General features: G+C 61.6%; 1 protein-coding gene across 1 annotated transcript in view; it reads left to right on the top strand.

Moving 5' to 3' along the window:
- The first annotated feature begins 550 nt into the window (after positions 1-550).
- Positions 551-23,357, top strand: part of AHNAK2 (AHNAK nucleoprotein 2) — a 40,870-nt gene continuing 18,063 nt past the window's right edge. Inside the window, exons 1-8 of the mRNA XM_036251532.1 lie at positions 551-605; positions 16,225-16,283; positions 16,392-16,487; positions 16,918-17,028; positions 18,847-18,988; positions 19,237-19,421; positions 19,512-19,841; positions 20,664-22,916. Of these exons, the coding sequence (XP_036107425.1) occupies positions 551-605; positions 16,225-16,283; positions 16,392-16,487; positions 16,918-17,028; positions 18,847-18,988; positions 19,237-19,421; positions 19,512-19,841; positions 20,664-22,916 (3,231 nt within the window). The remainder of the gene's footprint in view (positions 606-16,224; positions 16,284-16,391; positions 16,488-16,917; positions 17,029-18,846; positions 18,989-19,236; positions 19,422-19,511; positions 19,842-20,663; positions 22,917-23,357) is intronic.

The raw sequence follows: 23,357 nt of genomic DNA, 5'->3' as shown, positions 1-23,357 counted from the left end.
TCCCTACTGCCCCCCAGGGCGCCCCGCACCCAGCTTGAGATGAAAGTGTCCGGGCTGGAAGGTAAGACTGCGGCGCGCTGGTCCAGCCCTGAAGCCTCAGCATGGAGACCCCTGCCTGGCAGGGTCCAAAATCAACCCTGGACCCAGAAAGGCGGACTGGCGGGGCCCAGCTGGGGGCGGGGCTGGCAGGCCGCGGGGCCTGGGGCGGGGGTCCGACTGGAGGTCGGACGTGGGCGGGGCGGAGGGCGGGCCCCGGGGCGTGGCCGGTGGCCCCTCAGCCAATGGGCTGAATGAGGCCGGCGGTGCCGCCCTCAGTCGCTTGCAGTGCGGGGCGCGGGCTGGGCGGGCAGGGGCGGGGTCCGGGTGGTGGCCGGGTCGCGGGGCGCGGGCTGGGTCCGCAGTGCGAGGCTGGCGGTCGGCGGCAGCGCAGGGCAGCAGAGGCTGAGCGCAGCGCCCGCCCGGCCCTGGGCCGCCCGCGCGCCGGAGCCGGACCCGGACCAGCGACTGGACGCGACGGGCCGCCGCCGGCCCGCACCGCCCGGCAGCCGCGATGTGCGACTGCTTCCACATGGTGCTGCCCACCTGGCCCGGAGCCCCCGGCAGCGGTGCGCCTCTCCCCCGCCTGCAGCCCGCTCCCCTGGGGTGGGTGGGGTCTGCGCCGGGGTGTGGTGCTGGCCGGAGCGAGGGGCCTCGGGGGCGGCCCGCGGGGAGTCTGTGCGCCTCGGAGGCTTCTCAGGTTTCTGCCTCCCTCCTCCTGTATCTCGCCTTTACTTGTCCCTGTCTCTTGACCTCCCACCCCTCACTTTGTCTCTCCGGGTCGCCGATTCATCTCTACCACTCATTCTGTCGCTCCCTGCCTCTTTCCCTGTCACTCACTGTCCATGTCTGTCTGTCTGTTACTGTCCCCTTGTTGTAGCCTTCTGGGAAGTTGTCTTGTCCCTAGAGGTGGCTGCCTGGGGAGGACCGCAGGTGTGAGTGGGGCGCCAGGGCCACGGGTCACCAGGCGTGTGACAGGGTTGGGGGATGAGCAGGAGTTAGAGCTTTTGGTCTTGGTCCTGGACTGCCAGGCTGGGCTGGGTTGGGTCCATGGTGTGGCCGCTCTGTGGCTGGGTCACTGGGTAGGTGGTGGCTGTGGCAGGAATGGACCTGAAGTCTGGGGCTTGGTGAGGGACCTGAGGGGGGTCAGAGCTCTGGCCACAGAGCGGGGCAAGAGAAGGTGGGTGTTGCCCATGGGGCAGTCCGCCTCCCTCTGTGCCTCTGGCCACAGAAAGAGGACCAGGTGCTTTGCCATCTGTCTGTCCAGGCACTAGGCCTAGTTCCAGGACCTGGGTATCTCAGCATCATGGACGGCAGGGTGGGGCAGAAGCAGTCCTTCCAGCCACAGGTCAGGGATGCAGGTCAGTAATGCAGCATCCTGGCCACACCCAGGACACCTGCCCCGCTGCATTGGTGCAGGCTGGACCCCACGCCTTGGGGAAAACAGATCAATGATGATAATGGCGCTGCTGATGCAGTAGGACGGGGTGCTCCTTGGACTGGACACACCCCTACAGTCACAGCAGGAGCTGCTATTTCCCCTCCTGTTCCCCACTTGTCTGATGAGCACTGAGACCCAGCTGACCTCCTGTTTGGGCCTCCCTCACCCAGATGGGAGTCCAAGGTGCCCTGATATTCCCTGGACAGCCGGGGAGAATGATGGCCACTGTGGGTCGTTGGGCCTCCAGCCCCCTCCTCCTGACTGGCTGGCCCTGGCCCACAGCACTGGGACCCACCACATCACAGGGCTAGAGGAGAGGGGGCCTGAAGGACACGGAGCTGTTTGCTGGGCCTCCGCCTAGAGACAGCCCCTCCCCCCCACCCAGGCGCAGGCTCTACGGTTTATCTCATCCACCCTCCTGCCTCTCAGAGGCCTGTGCTGAGCCCCCTCCCCATTCGAGGCCCTTGTTCTCTGCTTGGCTTTGGTGGTTCCCTGGCCTCCTGGTGTCCAGCCTACAAAACCATCTGCTCTTAGGGACCAAGGTCAGTGACTGTCATGGGGCAGTGATAAGAGACCTACTGCATCAGAGCTGGGTTGTTCAGCATACAGATTCTTGGCCCCTTCACAGGAGGAACATGCACTCCTGATAAGGACCCTTGGGATTTGGTCCCAGCCTTCTCCAGCCGAATTCCTTTCTAGCAGGTCAGGAGGGAACGCACACCTTTGTCCTTCCGCCCAGTCCAAGCTTGCCTTCCAGACATGCAGATCCCCTAAGACCCCTCCAGGACCTGTCTGCACCCCAGCCCAAGGCCCAGGGGGAGAGAGGCATGTCCTGTCCAGCCTGGGTGCAGAGACTGCCCCCTGGTGGCTGTGCAGGGAACACACCCGCACAGAGATCCGCCTAGCCTCACTGAACCGGGCCAGCTCCAGCACCCCTCCCCACGCCTCATACTACCCTCCCAGGTGACCCTTCCCTATTCCAGTACGGGAAGGGAGCTCCAGCTGGGTGCACCACCCCCCTGGGGGACACCAACTACTTCACCCTGTGATGGGCCCCAGCGGCCACATCCCTTCCTCTCCCAAGGCCCACTGGTTCCTTCCAGAGGCAAAGCTGAGTCCTAGATTGACAGGGCGCCCCCTGACCTCCTGCCTGGGTGCCTGCCTTACACCTGCAAGCCCCTGGCTTGGCCTGAGACCCCCCAGAGGCCCCCACCAGGAAGGCCCAGGTGCCGTACCATGAGGGGGTCGGGGTGGCTGTGGGAAGGTCGAGGCCTTTCCAAGCACAGTGCGGTGCTGGGCATCCCAGGGGCGGCCCCACCTTCCGAGTCAGGCTGGTGGTCTCTGCACAGCCCTGGGCGCGAGGAGCTGTGGGCTGGACCTCGAATCTGTGAGCAGGAGTGACCGTGGCCAAGGTCGGCCAGGGAGGCCAGTCTCTGCGCCGTCCACACTGGGGGAGGGCCATGTCCCCATTGCACAGACGAGGACACCAAGTCTAAGCGCAGGCAGGCAGAGTCCTGGGGCAGCACGGAGGCTCTGTGGCCCGCGCAGGGCCCAGAACGGCCCTGTCACATGCTTTATGCAGTGATTATGACCAATGCTGGCTCCGCCGCGCCCTACCAGGCAGCAGGCCTACAGGCGAGGGAGCCCTCGAGTGCCCCTCTCCAGCCTAGAAGTGTTCATGGCACCGGTGGGCATGGAGGAGGAGGCAGACGGGTCATCGTGGCCCAGGTACTAACCCTCTCGACACCTTAATGCGGTGGATTACCAAAGCCACTGCTGCTGATGGCATCTCTGTTCCTGACAGCACCCCCAGGTCTTTTCCTGGTGGGCAGACTGAGGCTGGACAGCCTGGCTCCTGCCCCAAGTCCTGGGGAAGGGGGTGGGGCCCAGGGGTGGATAGGCAGGTCCAGTGCCCAAAAGCCCGTCTCCCCTGCGCCGAAGTAGTGTGAGCCCACTCCACCTAGGCCCATGGTGCGTGGACCTCAGGCAGGAATGCCCTTGTGGCCTTGTCTCCCTCTGTCCAAGCTCTCTGTCCTGGGCCCAGCTAGGAGCTGCCTCTCCCAGCAAGCCCCCTGATTGCTGGGCCCACCCTAGCTCTTCAGGCTCCGACCCTCTCTGTGTCCTTCCAGGTCTGCCCTTGGCTGAAGGCCTCTGTGTTTTTAGGTTCAGCCTGGGGTGGGGAAGTGCCAGAGAGGAGAACCCTAGGCAGGCAGAGTGAGGCACTGGTCTTCTGGGAGGCCCTGCCACCCACTTCAGGGGTGAAAACCCCAGATTTCCCCGGCTTGGCTCTCTGCCTGGGAAGAGGCAGACCCTGCACTCAGAGCTAATGTGAGGGGGTGCCTGCCCACTCATCCATCCGTCTGTGCATTCCAAGGGCCCCGGGATTTGGGAGGCCGTACATCAGGGGGCAGGGGTTCCCCACTGTTCAATCAGAAAGGGGAGTCAGGCACAGCCTCGGCCCTCGGTGCAGCCTCAGGTGCACGGAGGAGTCAGGGAGGGCTCCTCGGAGGAAGGGCTATCTAAAGGGGACAGCTGCACACACCAGAGGCCTGGAGAGAGTGTCAGCTGGGTGGGGGGAGGACAGCGAGTGGACTAACAAAGTGGGTCTGGGGTGGGGTGGGAGTTAGGGTAGAGAGGGCAGGGGCCAGGCTGTCGGGACGGAGGGCCATTTTGAGGGCACCAGGAAGTTCCAGCGGGTCTCGGAGCAGGTCCTGTGGGCAGGGGTGAGGTGGACGGCGGGATGGAGGCTGCCGGCTGAGAGTGGGGAGCTGAGGTGAACACAGAGGGGTCTGGGTGTGGACACGGTGCCCCCCGACCTCCCCCATCCCCACTCCAAGGCAGCTGCCCATTTTGGCCAGGGGTCTGGTCCGAGCCCTCAGGGGCATCTCTGCCAGGCCCCGCCTGCCCCTGCCTGCATCTCCAGACTTCCCTTTGTTTTTCTTTTTTTGGAAGCCACAGGGGCTGGGAGCCAAAGGTATGCCTCACTGGGATGAATCTTTAATAGTCAGAAGCACTTTCTAAAATGGAAAAATGGATCTGGGCCCAGACGCTGGAAGGTGGGGCAGGGCGGGGGGTGGCACCCCCGCCCCCCGGGCCAGCACCCCCACTTGCGGCTGGTCCCTGCCCTGCGGGGAGCCAGAGGAGACCCTGCTGACCCTCTGTGGGGGCTGCCCCCGGCTGGCACTGCCCAGGGCTGGTGGTGGGCGAGGGGCAGAGCTGCTGAGTCCGAGGAAGGGTCTTCGAGCCTCGCTCCCGCCTGGGTGATGCCCAGAGGACAGCTGGGGCTCAGAAAGGGGTGGCCCAGGGACGAGATACCCGGTGGGGCTTCCTCTGGGCCTCCCCTCCCTGTGGGCACAGTAGGTGGACAGGCTGGCTCAGGCCCACTGTCTGTTGGAGACCTTCGAGGTGAGGGTCAGACCCTGGGCTCTGGGTGCTCTGCCCCCAGCCACTGCCCTCGACCCCGCGGGTACCCTTGTTTCCCGAGAGCTGCTGGCCTGGCTGGATCCTGGAGGGCGGGAAGAGGATGGCCTCCCGGGGCCTGGCTGTAAGACCCTCAAGGGTGGCCCCTTCCCAGCAGGCCTTGCTCCTGGGTGGTGCCAGCACCCGAGGGCTCCTCGTGACACATTCCTTGAGAATGCCACGCTCGGGCCCTGCCCTCTTGCCAGCTGATTCACTATCAGCTGCCGCTGGCCCTGTTCCCATGGTGACTCCGTGTGGGAGTCTGGGGGCCAGGCAGCCGCCTGTACAGTGGGCTCTGCAGGCACAGGCCGGGCTCTCAGGACCCACGGCTGCCGCTCAGACTGTGCCTGCCCGCCAGGCCTGACTCCCTGCAGCCGGGGCCAGGAAGGGCCCTGCCCAGAGCCCTTCCCTGTGGGAGCCCAGGGCTGCAGGCCCGGAACCAGCTTGGGCAGCCTCCTGGCTCGGGCCCCACCAGGTCACAGTGGTCAGAGTGGTCTTAGCCGTGAGCCCTGCGCTTCCAGCCTGACCCTCCCCTCCTGCCCGTGTTCCGGCCTGTCTGTGCCACCCTGCCGTCCTGCCACCACCCACCTCTGGTCAGTCTGGGATTTGCAGGAGCCCAGCACCGGGCCAGGGCTGCTGGTGCTGGCCCCTGAGGGGAGAGGCCAGGGTCCGAGCTGAGAGGGTGCTCTGGGCAGAGTGGCCAGTGTGCAGGCCTGAGTCAGCAGGGGGTCAGCCCGTGTGGGGGAGAGGCCGGCAGGCCAGAGCCCAGAGCCGCAGGGCTGGAGCTGTGCCTCCCCTGGGCTTCCTGAGGGGGCCCCCCGGCCAAGGCTGTCCCAGCGGCATAGGGCCCACGGTCCAGGAGGCAGGGTTCTGGGGATCAGGCCTCCGCTTCGATGGGTGTGAGGCGCCCAGGCTCAGGAGGAGGGTGGCCCGGCTCCCTGCCAGCCCTCTCGCCCTCCTCCCTGGGCCCCAAGCTCAGCCTCTGTGGGGTGTCAGGCTATAAACAGTCCCCAGGTGGAACGTGCCCGGGCTGTGGGAGTGGGTGAGGTCCCTGGCCAGCAGGCCTGGCCGGCTTGCCTGTCTCGCTGTGAATTAAGTTGTTTGTGACCGTTAGTTGGTGGGGGTGGGGGCAGCCAGAAGGAGCCTGGGTGCTGTCCCTCCTTCCAGGCTGGTGAGACACCCCAGGGTCTCTGCCCCCGCCCGCCCACCAGGGCTCCCTGCCCCAGGACGAGCTTTCACCCAGGGGCGCTGCTCTGCCCGTCCCCCACTCCCGCTGCTCCTGGCTTCTTGTGTCGGGGTGCGGTGCCGGGTGTGCCCACCCCCAGCAGCTCCTTTGGATGCCTGCTGTGCCAGCTGCCCCCGGAGCCCCCAAGCTCCCTGTGGGGGCTGGGCCTGCCCACTCACTGCCCCCAGCCCTGGCTGGGCTCCTCAGCTGTGCAGGCCTGCTCAGACCTGCTCGTGGGGTGGGCCCCACCCACAGGGCCCGGGGCCAGGGTGGGACAACCTGGGATCCAGCAGATGTTCACAGAGCACAGGCTGTGCTGTCCTGCCCGGACCTGCCTGGGCTCCCGGAGCTGGGAGGAGCCTTCGAGCCGGGGATGGGGGCCGAATCCTGGAGATGGCCCGGCAGGTGACAGGGGACTGCTGGCCAGGCAGTCGGGGCTCTGGGAGCAGGGACCTGGGGTCTTCGTACTTGGGGATGCACGCTCCTCAACCACCACTCTGTGCAGACGACTGGGTGAGGGTTGTTAAACCTGGTTCCAGGGACCCAGCAATGCCAGCTCGTTGGCGACCCTGGGGCTCTGAGTGGTAGGGCCGATGGGTTTGGGCTGAGGGCTGAGGGCTCCAGGGGCACAGACAGATGGCTGGTGGCCAACGCCACTTCCCCTTGGTGGCCCCGGCCGTGGCAGGGCCTGGCTGTGCCCTCGGCAGGGTCTCTGCAGAGCCTGGAGGGGATCTGTGTTCATCTGAGGCCCCTCCGGGAGGGGCACCTACAGGGAAACCGAAGCAGAGGGCCCGTGTGCAGCCGGCCTGGAGGGCCCTGTCTGACATCTGACATCTGAGTCTGCCCACACAGGACTGGACTGGGTTGGACCAGGCTGGACCAGGCTGGACTGGGCAGAACCAGACTGGGCTGGACCCGGTGGTGGGTGGTGGTGACTCAGATATCCCCCACACTGGGCGGTATTTCCTTCCCCCAGTCAGCTGCTCAGGCGGGGGGGTGGGGTGCTCTGGGGGAGGGGTGGGTCCCAGCTCTTAGAATCTGAGGGGGATGGGCCTGGCCCAGATTGGGTCTGTCAGGGGGTGGCCCACTCCCTCTGGTGGGGCTCTGGGCCAGCCTGGGAGGAGGCCTGAGGGAGGGGCATCGGAGGGAGGGACCTTGAAGGGCAGCTGGATGAGCCTGGCGCTGGGATCTTCACTCCTGGGCGAGTGGAGAGGACACTGGCCTCGGTGAGTGTGGCCGCGGCCCCGTCCCCTGCCCTGTCCAGGCCCAGCCCTGGCACCTGCAGGTCCACCCTGCCCCTCTGCCCTGCGCCAGCCGGCCTCCCGCTGAGGTGGGAGAGGCAGCCCTGAGCTCAGCAGCACAGGAGGGGCAGCCCCAAAGTTGGGCCTTGTGACCTGGAGGGGGCTTCTCAGATGATGGTTGCTGTCCTTGTTGGTATGCTGGGGACCCTGGGGGCTGTGGAGGCTGCCCTGCGGCGCCTGGACTGTGGGGCCTGCTGTGGTCAGCCACCCCTCGAGGGTCACACTGTGCTGGGCATCAGGGAGCTGGCCTTTCCCCGAGAGCGAGAAGCAGGCCTGGGCCCACTGGGCCCGTCTGGGGGACCAGCGTGTGGGGCCCCTTGGAGCTGGTGGGCTGGATGCCTACCCTGTGCCTCAGTTTCTCCAGGGACTTCAGGAGATGCACCAGCTCACCTGCTGCCCCTCCCAGCACCCCACCCCGGCTGCACCCTCGGGTTGGGCAGGACTCTGCCTGCTCCTCCCCTTCTGCCCATCTGCTCCCTGCTCTCGCATTTATTATGCACCTACTGTGTGCCTGGCTCTGGGTGCAGGGGGAGCGCAGTGTTCTGGGAACCAGGCAGCAGGCTGTGGTCAGAGCGGGCAGGAGGCCAGGGGCTCTGAGCCGGTGGAGGAACAGTGTGGGAGGAGTGGAGTGGGGAGAGCCTGGGCCTGGCTGCCGAGGTTGCTGGGCGAGGCTCGGAGAGGCTCCCATCACCCTGACTGAGGGAGCAGGGCTTTGGAGGGGTGCTGTGGAGAGGGTGCGGGGGCAGCAGTGGGCAGCAGTGAGGGCTTCGGTGGGCCAGGGCCCTCAGCCCAGATGTGGGGCCCAGGCTGGCTCGGCCCTCCGGAGCCCTGCGGGCACAGCAGGAGCCTGCCAGCCTCATGCCACAGCTATCTCCAGACGCATCGGGAGGGGCGGGCAGGCCCCTGGCTGCCGTGGCTTCTGAAAGTCTGAAGGTCTCGTGACCAGCTAGCCCAGCCCAGCACTTACCTCGTGAAGTTCCAGGCTGAGGTGAGGCGGAGCCCTGGGCTGCAAGCCCGAGCGAGGGCAGCGTCCCCAAGGGGTGAGCCAGCCTCGATGGCCCCACTCCCACCTCTGCCTGGCCCACGGTGCACTGGGGCTTGAGGGAGGGTCCCAGGCCCAGATACACTGTCCACAGCCCTGCAGACCTCTCGGCCACCATCTGGGGCCCCTTGGCCGCTCTCCTCCCAGCCAGTCTCATGGTCCCCAGTCCCACCATTGCCCTGGTAACATGCAAACACGCCCACCACACCTGGCCCCACCTGGAGGCTGGTGCAGGCCAGGGTGGCTGTTTGGATGCAAACATGGGGTTTGTTTAGGCAAAGTTGCCCCACCCATAGGACCCGCTGGCTGGTGCTGCTGGGAAGGTCCCCACCTTGGTCTGCAGCCCTGTGGGCACGTCATCCTGGGCACGGCCCCCTCTCCGTGTCCCCTTCGCCTGGTCCCACATGCTCCGGCTCTGCCTTCTCCCCAGACACTTCCTGGAACCCCTCATCTCCCCAAGATCCTAATTCCTGGGAGTGCAGCTTTCTTTCTAGCTGAATTGGTGCCCACCTCCCGCTGACCCCAAGCCCCCCCAGGTCTTCCTCCCAGGGGTGTGTAAGCCTGACCAGGTGGCATTGGAGGCTGCCGAGGGGCTGGGGCTGGGGCTGGGGTTGGATGGCCGTGTAGCCCTGCCAGCTGGGCCCTGAGCCATGAGGAGGAGGGGAAGGAAATGTCACCTCCACGCCCTCTGTAAAGTGGGGCTTTGGTGACCTTATTAACAGTTGTTATTGGAGGTGACTAGGCTCTCTGCAGAGCCTGTCTGTGGGGCCACGCGTCGAGGGGACCGGCCAGGTCAGGCAGGCTGATGGGACGCCTCCCTGCACTGGTGACGGAGAGGTGGCACCCTCAGGACAGAGGACTGACAGCGTGATGCTCTGGGGGTCCTGGGGTGCCTCCTCGTCCCTCTGCAGGGGCCAGGTTGACCTGGCCCAGTGGCCTTGCCCTGGGATTTCCTCCTTCCTGTTTGTGCCATTAGACCAGGCCAGGGTTCTCCTTAAGGGGCGCAGAGGGACCCAGAGCTTAAATCTGCAGCCTGGTGCCCTGGCAGGCGTGGCTCAGTGGTTAGAGCGTCGGCCCGCGCATGGAAGGGTCTCGGGTTCGATTCCCAGTCAAGGGTGTGTACCTGGGTTACAGTTTCAATCCCCAGGTTACAGGTTCGATCCTCAGCCCTGGTCGGGGCGTGTTCGGGAGGCAACCAATCGAGATGCCTCTCTCACATCCATGCTTCCTTCTCTCTCTCCCCCTCCCCTCCACTCTCTATAAAAATCAACAGAAAAAATATCCTCAGGTAAGGATTAACGAAAACAAACAAATGAAACAAATGACAGCCTGGCCACTCCCCAACACTGGCCTCCCCAGCCGCTCTTCATCCCGGAGCCAGGCAGGGCTCCCTGCCAGCCAGGGGGTGGCTGTGAGGGCGGGTCCGGCCTGCACGGGGCAGACTGGGTGCCCGAGCTCAGGTTCCCAGCCAGGGTGTGCCCCGCCTCCCACCTGCCAGCTGTCAACACTGTCTCACCCGGCCTTGGTCGCCCACAATACTCCCCAGAGCGGATTTGGGGTACAGCGCCTCACGGACTGGGGTCCCTGCCTGACTCGGGGCCCTTCCATCGTGGTGCCCTGCACACGGTGCCCGGCGGAAGCCCTGCTCTGGGGCCCGGCCACCCCTTCCTGGGTCCCCAGGGCCTTTCCCAGATCTGTGCGGACGGACGCATGCCCTCCCTGGGGACAAGCCTGCCGGTCTGCCTGCTCGGAGGCTGGTCTCAGCCTTGTTTGTTGTCTCACTCAGAGGCGGCCCCCTGCCCAGGCTGCAGGAGGGAAGCAGTTTCTGGGCGGTGAGAGCTTCCAGGCTGCCCACCCTCTGCGGGCTGCCTGTGCCCCTGGCCCACAGGGCTCCAGCCCGCTGGCCGTCCCTGAGCGCACAGCGTTTTCTCTCCTAGCCTGTGTCTCATAGTCTGCACAGCGCCCATGTCTGGGCAGAACTGGAAGGGAAACCGAGGCCCGAGAGCAGGGTCTGCTGCAGGAATGGGCCCAGCCCCCCCCCCCCCCGGCTGGACTGGGGTCAGCCCCTCCCCCATGGCAACCCCTCTGGTTCTGGGTGGGCAGAGGGGCCCTGGGACATCTATGGGGAAGTGAGGGCTCAGAGAGGGGACAGCTTGCTCAGGTCACACAGCAAACTGGCCAGAAAGCATTGGTCAAACTCAGACCCCTTCCAGTACTGGCCTTCCTCGTCTGCCCCATGGGGCCGGAGCCAGGGGCATGCCCGCCCCGCCTGGCGCCCACCCCATAAATCACCAGCAACGCATGCGCGTGCGTGTGTGTGCGTGTGTGTGCGTGTGTGTGTGTGTGTGTGTGTGTGTTTTCCAGGCTGGTGCGAGAGCGGGGCTCTTTCTTTGAATATTTTGTACAGTTTGGGGGCGGGTTGGGCCTGGAGTGTGGAAGGTTTTATATTTTTATTTTTTTTAATTCTTAGTTGTTTTTCTTCTGTTGTTGTTTTCTTTACTGATTTTAGAGAGAGAGGAAGGGAGAGGGAGAGAGAAATAGAAACATCAATGAGAAAGAACATCAGTTGGCTGCCTCCTGCATGCCCCCCATTGGGGATCGGGCCTACAACCTGGGCATCCGGGTTCGATGACCGGGAATCGAACCGGCGACCTCTTGGCCACGGAGCCACATGGGCCGGGCTGTGGAAGGTTTAAATAGGGGACTGGGTGGTGGAATCGGCAGAACCGCTGAGCTGGGCTCTCCCGCGTGGTTGGCAGGTGTTTCCCCAGGATTGTGAATCTGTGTGCGTCTGTGGAGTTATTGGCATAACGTTTATAATTTTCTCGTTTCAATTTTATGTAGAATTGAGTGTTTTTCTTGAAACGGTGCAAACCGTAAGTGTGTAGCACCCCCCGGCCCCCTAGCCCTGTGCTCCCCAGGTGAGCAGGGTCCTGACTGGCAAACCAGGCCCAGCGCTGTGTATTCCCTTGCCTTGCCCTGAACTAGTCCACGGGACAAATAACCAACATGGTTTTCTTTCCTTTAAAAAAATATTTTTTAGCCCTGGCAAGTTTGGCTCAGCGGTTAGAGCATTGGCCTGCGGTCCAGAGAGACCCAGGTTCGGTTCCCACTAAGGGTATATACTTCGGTTGCAGTTTGTCCCCGGCCCTGGTTGGGTCGTGTGGGTGGCAGCCATGTGTCCCTTTCACGTCAATGTTTCTCCCTCTCTTTCTCTTCCTCTTTCTCCCTCCCGCTCTATCTGAACAAAAAAAAAACAAAAAAAAAAGTCCTCTGGTGAGGATAAAAAAAATATGTATTTTTTAGCCCTGGCTAGTTTGGCTCAGCGGTTAGAGCGTCAGCCTGGACCAGAGAGTCCTGGGTTCGGTTCCTGCTAAGGGCACGTACCTCAGTTGCAGTTTGTCCCCAGCCCTGGTTGGGGTTATGTGGGTGGCGGCTGCTCGATGTGTCTCTCTCTCTTTTCCATCCTCTCCCTCCCTCTCTATCTGAAGATAAATGCAAGAAAATGTCCTCGGATGAGGATAAAAAAAAAAGAAAAAGAAAAAAAAATTTTTTTTTTTAAATTGATTTTGAGCCCTGGCCAGTTTGGCTCAGCGGTTAGAGCGTCGGCCCGCAGACCGGAGAGTCCCGGGTTCGGTTCCTGCTAAGGGCATGTACCTTGGCTGCAGTTTGTTCCCGGCCCCGGTTGGGGTCGTGCGGGTGGCAACCAGTTGAAGTGTCTCTCTCACATCGATGTTTCTCTCTTTCCTCCTCCATCTCTCCCACTCTGTCTGAAGATAAATGCAAAAATGTCCTCAGGTGAGGATAAAAAAAAAATTTTGATGTTGAGAGAGAGAGGAAGGGAGAGAGAGAGTGAAACATGGATCGGCTGTCTCCGTGGGCATGCGCCCTGACTGGGAATAGAACCCACAACCTTTTGGTGTATAGGACAGTGCCCAACCATCTGAGCCGCACTGGCCAGGACTCACCATCGTCGTCCTTCTACTGTTGATGAGCATTGAAGCAGTGCCAGGTGGACATGTTTGTACCATGGTTTGGGGAACACACGCCAGCCTTCTGCCGGCGGGGCGGGGCGTGGGGCTGCTGGGCCCCGGGGGCTCTTGCACAGCGAGGGCGCCGGCTCAGCCCGCCTGCGGAGGCCGGGGCGCGGGGGTGTTCTGAGGGCGAAGGACGCAGGGCGCCTCTCCTGTGTCAACCGGCCAGCCGGATGTGTTCTTTGTGAGTTGCTTTGGCGATGTTTTCTGGCCAGTCTCAGCTGACTTGTCTGCCTTTCCTCTCTGTGCAGGAATTCTTTGTGCACGGGGTGGGGGGGTGGGGGGAATGTCCTGTGCAGCCCATGGCTTGAATTTCACGCCGTCACAGGTGTTCTTTGATGAACAGAAGCTCTTGACTTTAATGTCGCCAATTGGTTCCTTTCGGCTACTTTCTGTGTCCTAGTTAAGAATCGTTTCCCTACCCTGAGTCATTTCCATTTATTTTCTGGAAGCTTGGTTGTTAAACCGTCAGCTTCGGCTCCACAGTGCACAGGAAATGCATGCTTTCTGTGGCTGACGTGGGGGTCCGCGTGGATATATTTCCATTTGGATTCTCAAGGGACACAGCTCCAGCTCCTGAAAGGACCTTCCACCTCCCACCCCGAGATGTCTGTCTGAGTCTGCTTCTGGGATTTTTGTTTTGTTCCCTTGGTTTTATTTTTTTATTTATTTTTATTTACTTTATCCTCCCCCGAGGACATTTTTCCATTTTTTGCTCAGATAGAGTGTGGGAGGGAGAGAGAGGAAGAGAGAGAGAGAGAAACATCGACGTGAAAGGGACACATCGAGTGGCTGCCACCCGCACGACCCAACCAGGGCCAGGGACAAACTGCAACCGAGATACATGCCCTTAGCAGAACCGAACCTGGGTCTCTCCAGACCGCAGGCCGACGCTCCATCCGCTGAGCGAAACTGGCCAGGGCGTTCCCTTGGTTTTAATTTGTATTTACCTGATGACTAAAGATGCTGAGCGTCTTTTCTTGTGCTTACTGGTGCATCTTTTGGGATGTATCTGTTCAAATCTTGTGCCCATTTTTAATGGAGTGTTTTGTCTCTTTCTATCGAGTTGCAGTTCTAGGTGCCAGTCCTTTATCAGATGCATGGGTTACCTTTTCATCCTTCAGAATGCCTTTCCATCCTGGCTGATGACTCAGTAGGTTAGAACATTGTCCAGACCGCCAAGGTGGTCAGTTCGATCCCCGGTCAGGGCATCTACAGGAATCAACCAATGAATGGATGGACAGAACAACAGATCCATGTTCTCTCTCTCTCTCCCTTCCGCTCTCTCTAAAACCAATCAATACATAAACATTAAAAAAAAAAAAAAAAAAAGAGTACCTTTCCAGACCAGAGATATTTAATTATGATGAAATGTAATTTACCACATTTTCTTTTATGACTCACACCTTTGGTCTCCTGCCTAAGAAAACGTTGCCTCCTCCAAGGTGGCAAAGAATTTCTCCCAAGCTTTCTTCTCGTTGTATCGTTTTAGGTTCACACTTAGTCTGTGGCTCGTCTCGAGTTACCTTGTATGTGTGTAAAGGTAAGGTAAAGGTTTGGGATTTATTCCCCCCTCACTAGTAAGTAAATATCTATTGACCCAGCACCTCTGTGGGAAAAACTATTGTTTTTCTTTTGAAATAACTTGGCTCTTTGTCAACAGCCAGTTGAGCGCATGAAGCGTGGGATGATTCTGGCCTCACCTTTCTTTTTCTTTTTTCTTTGGTAACCTTCACCCGAGGATAATTCTCCCAATGATGTTTGGAGAGAGTGGAAGGGAGAGGGAGACTCAGATAGAAACATCGATGAGAGAGAGACACATCGATCGGCTGCCTCCTGCACGCTCCCTACTGGGGATCGAGCCCACAACCCGGGCATGTGCTCTGACCGGGAATCGAACCGGGACCTCTCAGTCCGTGGGACGATGCTCAATCCACTGAGCCACACCGGCTGGGTGATGCTCCAAGTCTCTTATGTGCCTACGTATTTACCATTTTCTCCATTCTCCATTTTGCCTGTGGATTTGAGATAGTGGCTGGTGCCAGTCCCTCTGCTTGGGAGGCAGGTGTACAGCAACCAGTCCCCGCAGGGTCGCTTTATTTGCAGCATCTTTATTTTTGAAGGTTAGTTTGCTAGCTACAGAAGTCTTGGTTCACAGCATTCCCTTGCCGATTTGAATATATCCTCCCACTTTCTTCTAGTTTCCGTGGTGTCGCTGTTCAGGGTTGCTGGGCCCTTCGTGTGATGGCTCGGTCATTTCCCGTGGCTTTCAACATTTTCTGTGTCTCGTCCTCATTTTGACTGTGCTCTGTCGGGGGCTGGATGTCTCTGTGTTTGTCCTACTGGGGTTTGTTGAGCTTCTGGGACCTGCAGGTGGTTTTCGGCCATTATTTCCTGTTTCTGCCTTGTCTCTGCTTTTCCTGGGGGACATCGACATCTCAATCAACATCTCCAGGGGGTCCTGCCGATCGCGCGGGCTCTGCTCGTTTTTCTTCAGTCTTCTCCCCTCTGGTCTTCAAATTGGTTACTTTTTATTAGCCTACAAGTTCTTCCAGTTCTTCAGGCATCCACCTCAGTGCCGCTGTTAGATCCCCGTCAGCATTTTCAACTCCAGGACTGTCACTTGGGGTTTCGTTTATTTTTATAATTTCTATTCCTTTACGACTGTCTTCCTTCACGAATGCCACATATTTTCCAGTAATTCTTTTTTTTTTTTTTTTAATCCTCACCTGAGGACACTTTTCCATTTTTTGCACAGACAGAGTGGGAGGGAGAGAGAGGAAGGGAGAGTGAGTGAGAAACATCGACGTGAAGGGACACATCGAGTGGCTGCCACCCGCACGACCAACCAGGGCCGGGGACAAACTGCAACCGAAGTACGTGCCCTTAGCGGGAACCGAACCCGGGTCTCTCCGGACCACAGGCCGACGCTCTAACCGCTGAGCCAAACTGGCCAGGGCTCCAGTAATTCTTTAAAAAAACTTTTTTTCCTTTATTGGTTTTAGAGAGAGGAAGGGAAAGGGAGAGATATATAGAAACATGGATGAGAGAGAACACTGATTGGCCGCCTCCTGCATGCCCCCCACTGGGGATCTGGCCCATAACCTGGGCATGTGCCCTGACCGGGAATTGAACCGGCGACCTCTTGGTGCAGGGTCGATGCTCAACCACTGAGCCACAGCAGCCGGACTCCCCCAGTACTTCTTTAAGCACGTTTCCTTCAGCTCTTCGAACAGATGTGTACTAGTGTGTACTAGTTCCTCTGCAGACTGGGCTGGTGCCGCCTCTGTGGACGTGCAGGGACCGTCCCCACCCCCGCCCTGCTCCTTGGTGCAGGCTGTTTTTTCGTTTCTTTGCATGTCACGAGTTTTTGTCAGATGCTGGGCCTTATCTGTCATACACGGTCACTGCTCTGCATTGTGATTCCCCTCCGGGTGTGATTATTGCTTCGTGTGTGTGTTTGTTTAGTAACTTTCTTGGACTAAATCTGTGAAGTCTGTCACTTTGAGTACCCCCCCCCCCCCCCCCCGCATCCTGGCTCACTGACCTGATGGCACAACCTCCCGGCCCAGTGGCTGTGGATCCAGGACGGGGGACACCACCTCCAATGGATGCATGCTCTCCTGGACCCCACCCTCAGGGCCACCACCTGCCCCCCCCTCCGCTGACTCAGCCTCTCTCTGCAGTGTCTGGCCGGCAGCTGCAGCCTGAGGAACCAGATGCGGAAACCGAGGAGGACCACTCTGTGAGTGAGGCTCAGCGAGACCCGTGCCCTCCTCCTACCCACCCCTCCTTCCCCGGGCCTGGGTGTGGCCCGTGGGGCTGAGGATAACCCAGTTCTCTCCTCTGCCAGGTGACTGAAGGGCCCGCGGAGGAGATCATTCGGCCACGGCCACAGGGGTCCTCGCCTGTCTATGAATGCGTGACTGAGGGTGGCTTCGGACTCCCGGTAAGCCTGCTGGCCCGAGACCCCCCAGGCCGAGGGAAAGCTCAGGTGGCCCCTATCCTCCTGCACTGCCCTGTGTGGGCAACTCGCATGCGTGTCTGCGACCACACTGCCCACTGGCCATAGCTGTGCCCCATCGGCCGTCCTGACTCCTCTGCTCCCCACCCCGTCAGCTGGTCATGACACAGTCAAGGTGGCACGTGGGGGGGGGAGCAGACCCCATGCTCCCGCGTGCGGCGGGGCACAGGCGGGGAGGCCCCCGAGGGCCTCTCGGAGAGGAGACACAGACGGTGTCCTGCAGCTGAGAACCAGCCCCCTCTGCACAGCCCTGCGCTGGGGGCTCTGGGCCTTTAGGGTGGGGTGCTGGACTCCCCAGCTCACTCCCATCCCCTGGGCTGGGGCGGGAGGGTAACCTCGCTGTCTGTGGCTGCAGGAACACACTCCGAGCAGGCCAGGCTCCTCCGGGAGACGGCGATCCTGGTGGAAGCGGGATTCTGGGGGCTCACGGACATTCTCCAGGATGAGCCATTCCGAGGTGGGTATGGTAGGGACTGAGGGTCAGGGAGGTGCACCCCTCCACCAGGGCTCCAGCCAGGTGGTCCAGGCCAGAGCAAAAAGGAGGGATGCAGGGAGGCTGAGAGCTGCCCCTGTGCCTGTGGAAGGGTGTGTCCAACCCCTTGTCAGGCGTCGGGGCTCCAGAGGCCAGTCCAGGCTCTCCCTGTACCCCTGGGCTCCTACGATGACAAACCAGACTGCTGGCTGGGGGCCTGGGCACACGGACCCCAGTGTTCTCCGCTGCCTGTGTTTGAGGAGCCCCTGCCGCTCTGGCCACCGAAGGTGTGGACTCCGTGGGCTCCCGGTGATGAGGGGCACGGCCCTGAGGTGGCCTCTTCTGCCCTGGGTGTCCCTGCAGTTCTAATCTCTGCCAAGCCCCGAGGCCCGGCTGCGCCGCGGGTCGGCCTGCCACACCGCATGCTGCACTCCCTCAGCACGGCGCCCCCTGTGGTTTCGACACCAGCTCCCTGTGGGCCACCAGAGCTTAGAGCATGTAGAGAAGGAACGAGGGGCCCTGGCCGTCTGCTTAGTGGTTGGAGTGTTGGCCCACGGACCACGAGTTGTGGGTTCGATTCTGGTCAAGGGCGTGGCCCAGGTTGGGTCGTGCGGGAGGCAGCCAGTCGATGTGTCTCTCTCACATAGATGTCTCGCCCTCCCCCTCCCCCTCTATCTGAAGAGAAATGGGAAAAAATATCCTCGGGTGAGGTTTTAACAACAAAGCATGAACGAGGGGTGATGGAGGAAGGCTCTGCTCACCAGTGAGAAGCTGTCCTTCTGCTGGCCAGGGCCCCTGGGCTGGGTGGCTATACACAGGCTGCCCCTGAGCTGTGGCAGGGGACCGAGATAAGAGGGGGCCACTCCCACCTGAGGCCACTGCAGCTGGCCACCTGCAGGCCTTGGGGACAGCAACCCAGGCCCACCTGGCCGGGGCCCTCCCCTCCTGGCCGGGGCCCTCCCCTCCTGGCCGGGGCCCTCCCCACCTGGCCTGGGCCCTCCCCACCTGACCTGGGCCCTCCCCACCTGGCCGGGGCCCTCCCCACCTGGCCTGGGCCCTCCCCTCCTGGCCGGGACCCTCCCCTCCTGGCCTGGGCCCTCTCCACCTGGCCTGGGCCCTCCCCTCCTGACCTGGGCCCTCCCCACCTGACCTGGGCCCTCCCCACCTGACCTGGGCCCTCCCCTCCTGGCCGGGACCCTCCCCTCCTGGCCGGGGCCCTCCCCTCCTGGCCGGGGCCCTCCCCTCCTGGCCGGGGCCCTCCCCTCCTGGCCGGGACCCTCCCCTCCTGGCCTGGACCCTCCCCACCTGGCCTGGGCCCTCCCCACCTGGCTGGGGCCCTCCCCTCCTGGCCTGGGCCCTCCCCTCCTGGCCGGGACCCTCCCCTCCTGGCCTGGACCCTCCCCTCCTGGCCTGGGCCCTCCCCACCTGGCCGGGGCCCTCCCCTCCTGGCCGGGGCCCTCCCCACCTGGCCGGGGCCCTCCCCTCCTGGCCGGGGCCCTCCCCACCTGGCCGGGACCCTCCCCACCTGGCCGGGGCCCTCCCCTCCTGGCCGGGGCCCTCCCCTCCTGGCCGGGGCCCTCCCCTCCTGGCCGGGGCCCTCCCCACCTGGCCGGGGCCCTCCCCTCCTGGCCGGGGCCCTCCCCTCCTGGCCGGGGCCCTCCCCTCCTGGCCGGGGCCCCTCTGGTGCTCTGTTGCTGCATGATGACAGGCTCTGAGGTCTCTGCCTCAGGGAGGCAGCCCAGCAGGGACGCCCATGCTGGGACAGGCGTATGCTCACTGAGGCCCTGGTGTGTCTCTGCTCTGCCCATGCAGGAGGAGACAGAGGTGACGCTGAAGACCGAGGTGGAGGCTGGCGCCAGTGGCTTTAGTGTCACGGGCGGTGGGGACCAGGGGATCTTTGTCAAGCAAGTGCTGAAGGACTCCTCGGCTGCCAAGCTCTTCTGCCTGAGAGAAGGTGCCATGGTGGCCCCATCCCCAGTGTCCCCAGGGTTCCTCTCAGGGTGGGAGGGGCCTGGAGGGACCAGGGTCCTGCCTGGAGCTCAGGATGACCGCCCGCCAGGCTGGGTGCTCACCTGTGACACGGGGGGCCTCCGTCCCGCCCAGGGCTCCATGGGGGCTCCTTCTCAAGCACACTGCCCTGCAGACCCCTCTGTGGCGGCGGAGCGGGGGAGCTCAGGCCCATGGCACTCTGTCTTCGTCCAGGGGACCAGCTGCTGAGCACCACCATCTTCTTCGACGGCATTAGCTATGAAGACGCCCTGAAGATCCTCCAGTACTCAGAGCCGTACAAGGTCCAGTTCAAGATCAAACGGAGACTCCTGGCCCGAGGGGACGAGGAGTGGGCTGCCAGCGCCGCGCGGCGGGCCCCGAGGCGTGCGGGGAAGCTGGTGAGGCTGCCCGGCCGAGGCTGGGTGCTCCTGAGCCCGGGCTCCAGGCTTCCCGACGGCCTCCAACAGGCCCCGCTCCCTGTGTTTCAGGACAAGGATGGCGCTGACGGGACCACAGACACACCCGTGAAGACGCTGGAAGGGGATGGAGACCAGGAGCGACTCCTCTCCAAGCCCAGGGAAGGCAGAGGCAGGCGGCCCCAGAAGGAGAGACTCTCCTGGCCCAAATTCCAAGGCATGAGGAGCAGACGCGGGCCCCGGAGGTCACACAGCTCCTCCGAAGCCTACGAAAGGGGGAAGGCCCCTGCCGTGTCCCCCACAAGCTCGGACACAGAGGCCCAGTTCCCGGCAGAGGAGCAGGAGCCGAAAGCAGGGACAGGCAGCCAGCGGAGAAGGCGGTTCCTGAGCCTGAGATTCAAGGTGGGCTCAGGGAAGGGGCCGAGGCTGGTGGGCACCCGGGCAGAGCAGCCCACGCGGGACTGTCCAGGTTGGGGACCTTGAAGAGGCGGGGTGCTGGGATGACAGCAGACAGGACACTGGGGCTGCCGTCCAGGGCAGGAGAGAGGACAGAACAGCAGACACCCAAGACGGGACATGTACCCTTGGCATGCAGGAGCCCACAGAGCCGGGCCTGCGACGGAGCCCTGGGGGGTGGAGGCGGCATGGCGCCCAGACGCCGAGAAAAGGCAAAGGTGCGGAAGGTCCCGGAGAAGACTGTGCCGCAGGGAAGAGCCAGGCAGGCGAAGCCCCAGGACAGAGCCAGCCAGGCCACAGGCATGGGGTGCCGGGGCTGGAGGCAGGGCCGGGCAGGTTGTGTCTGCAGGACCCTGCAGATGAAGTCAGCACACAGGCTGCCAGCCGCAGCTCCAGACCCGAATGCCAACAGTCAAGACGCCCACGTTCACCATTTCCAAGACAAAGTGCTGGGGACAGAAGGAGGAGAGATCGTGCTCGAGTTGGGGCTCAGGCAGGAAAGGCCGGGGACAGCCATGGGAAAGGGGGCGCCCGCAGTTCACGGGGAGGAGAGAGCCAGAGCAGAGATGGGCGGGGCGGCACTGAGACAAGAAGGCAGCAAAACTGGGCACAGGCACGTGCAGGGAAGGGAGGAGAAGACAGAGATGCCAGAGGTAAAAAGGCCATCCTGTGCATGGTCCACCGAGAAGGGGGCACAGTCCAGGGCAGTAACACAGGGACAGGAAACAAAAACTCAGACACAGACACTTCATGGTTGTCACTTTGCAGATGGACCCAGAGGGCACCGAGGGAAGAGAGGGCCGAGCGCTGGAACACCGACCACAGATGACAGCCGAGAGAGAGAGGGGGCAGAAAACGGAGGGCGGCGTCAGCCTGGGAAACACGGAGGTGGCCTCCAAGGACAGCAAGTTCAAGATGCCCAAGTTCAAGATGCCGTCCTTTGGCACATCTACGCCAAGCAAGTCGATGGAGGCCTCTGTGGAGGTGTCCCTGCCAAAGGCCCAGGGGGAAGTGTCCCTGTCCTCCATGCAGGCTGACATCAAGACCGGCGACCTCAGCACTGAGCTGCCACCTGCTGACGTGGACATCCAGACAGGTGAGCTGGCCGTGAAGCTAACAGAGGGCGACCTGTCCGAGAGAGAGATCCTGGGACCTGCCGCTGGAGGCAGACTGAAAAGTCACCTGCCCAAGGTGCAGATGCCCAGCATGAAGATGCCCAAAGTCGACTTCAGGGGCCCCCAGGTGGACATCAAGGGCCCCAACCTGGACCTCAAAGGCGCCAAAGGCGAGGTGTCCGTCCCAGAAGTGGATGTGTCGATGCCGAGCGTGGAGGCGGACATCAAGGCACCAGGCACCAAACTGGAAGTTGACATGGGCCTGGGGGACACTGAAGTGACCGCAAGAGACAGCAAGTTCAAGATGCCTAAGTTCAAGATGCCGACCTTCGGCCTGTCAATGCCAGACAAGGATCTGGGTACATCGGTGGACATGCCTGAGCCAAGAGCCACAGGGGAGACGAGTGTACCCTCCCTGAGAGGTGAGATGCCAGCCACAGAGGGTGGCATCCAGATTCCATCTGGTGAAATTGAGCTCCTTGGGGGAGACTTGGAGTTGGCCCTCACAGAGAGACAGATGACGCTGGGTGAGCTAAAGGGTGAAGCAGACGTGGCTAGATGCAAGAGCCATCTGCCCAAGGTGCCGATTCCCAGAGTAAAGGTGCCCAAAGTGGACATCAAGAGCCCCCAAGTGGACATCAAGGGCCCAAAAGTGGACCTAAAGGGGACCAAAGGAGAAGCAACAGTCCCTGAAGTGGATGTGTCAATGCCCAGAGTGGAGGTGGACATCCAGGCACCAGAGGCCAAGCTGGATGTCAACATGGGACTAAGGGACAAGGAGGTAGCTTCAAGGGACAGCAAGTACAAGATGCCCAGGTTCAAGATGCCATCATTTGGCACCTCAGTACCAAGCAAGTCCTTGGAGGCCTCAATGGATGTGTCCCTGCCAAAGGCCGAGGGGGAAGTGTCCTTGACCTCCATCGAGGCCAGTATCAAAACCAGCAAAATAAGTACTGAGCTGCCATCCGCTGACGTGGAAGTCAAGACAGGGGAGGTTACCGTGAAGCTCCCGGAGGGCCACCAACCTGAGGTAGAGCTCCATGGACCTGCCACCAAGGCTGGACTCAAAGGGCACCTGCCCAAGGTGCACATGCCCAGCATGAAGATGCCCAAAGTTGACTTCAAAGGACCCCAGGTGGATATCCAGAGTCCCAAAGTGGACCAGCAAGGCGCTAAAGTGGAAGTGACTGTCCCCGAAGTGGATGTGTCAATGCCCAGCATGAAGGTGGACATCCAGGCACCGGATGCCAAGCCGGAAAGTGACATCAGCCTGGGGGACAAGGAGGTAGCTTACAGGGACAGCAAGTTCAAGTTGCCCAAGTTCAAGATGCCATCCTTTGGAGAATCTCTGCCAAGGAAGTCCATGGAGGCCTCCATGGATGTGTCCCTGCCAAAGGCAGAGGGGGAAGTGTCACTGTCCACCATCGAGGTCGACATCAAGACCAGCGAACTAAGTACTGAGCTGCCATCTGCTGACATGGAAGTCAAGACAGGTGAGCTTACTGTGAAGCTCCCAGAGGGCCACCTACCTGAGGTAGCGCTCCATGGACCTGCCGCCAAGACTGATACACAAGGACACCTGCACAAGGTGCACATGCCCAGTATGAAGATGCCCAAAGTTGACTTCAAAAGACCGCATGTCCACATCGAGGGTCCTAAACTGGACCTGAAGGGCCTGAAAGGGGAGGTGAACATACCTGATGTGGATGTGTCAATGCCCAGTCTGGAGGTGGACATTCAGGCGCCGGACACCAAGCTGGAAGGTGATATCAGCCTGGGGTACAAGGAGGTAGCCTCCAGGGACAGCAAGTTCAAGATGCCCAAATTCAAGATGCCATCCTTTGGTGCAACTGTGCCAAGCAAGTCCATAGAGGCATCAGCAGATGTGTCCTTGCCAAAAACTGATGTGAAAGTGTCCTTGCCCACCATCAAGACCAGCGACCTGGGGCCTGAGCTCCCAGCAGCTGATATGGATGGGAAGACAGGTGAGCTTACCATGAAGCTCCCAGAAGGCCACCTACCTGAGATAGAACTCCATGGACCTGCCGCCAAGGCTGGACTCAAAGGACACCTGCCCAAGGTGCACATGCCCAGCATGAAGATGCCCAAAGTTGACTTCAAAGGACCCCAGGTAGATATCAAAGGACCCAAACTGGATCAGCAGAGCGCCGTAGTGCAGATGACCACATCTGAAGTAGATGTGTCAATGCCCAGCATGAAGGTGGACATCCCGGCACCAGATGCCAAGCTGGAAGGTGACATCAGCCTACCGGACAAGGAGGCGGCCTCCACAGATAGCAAGTTCAAGATGCCCAAGTTCAAGATGCCATCATTTGGTGCATCTCTG

Source organism: Molossus molossus, unplaced genomic scaffold (genome assembly GCF_014108415.1).
Source record: "Molossus molossus isolate mMolMol1 unplaced genomic scaffold, mMolMol1.p scaffold_m16_p_1, whole genome shotgun sequence".
NCBI lineage: Eukaryota > Metazoa > Chordata > Mammalia > Chiroptera > Molossidae > Molossus > Molossus molossus.
Note: the sequence above shows the minus strand (reverse complement) of the source record. Positions and strands in the feature narration are given on the sequence as shown.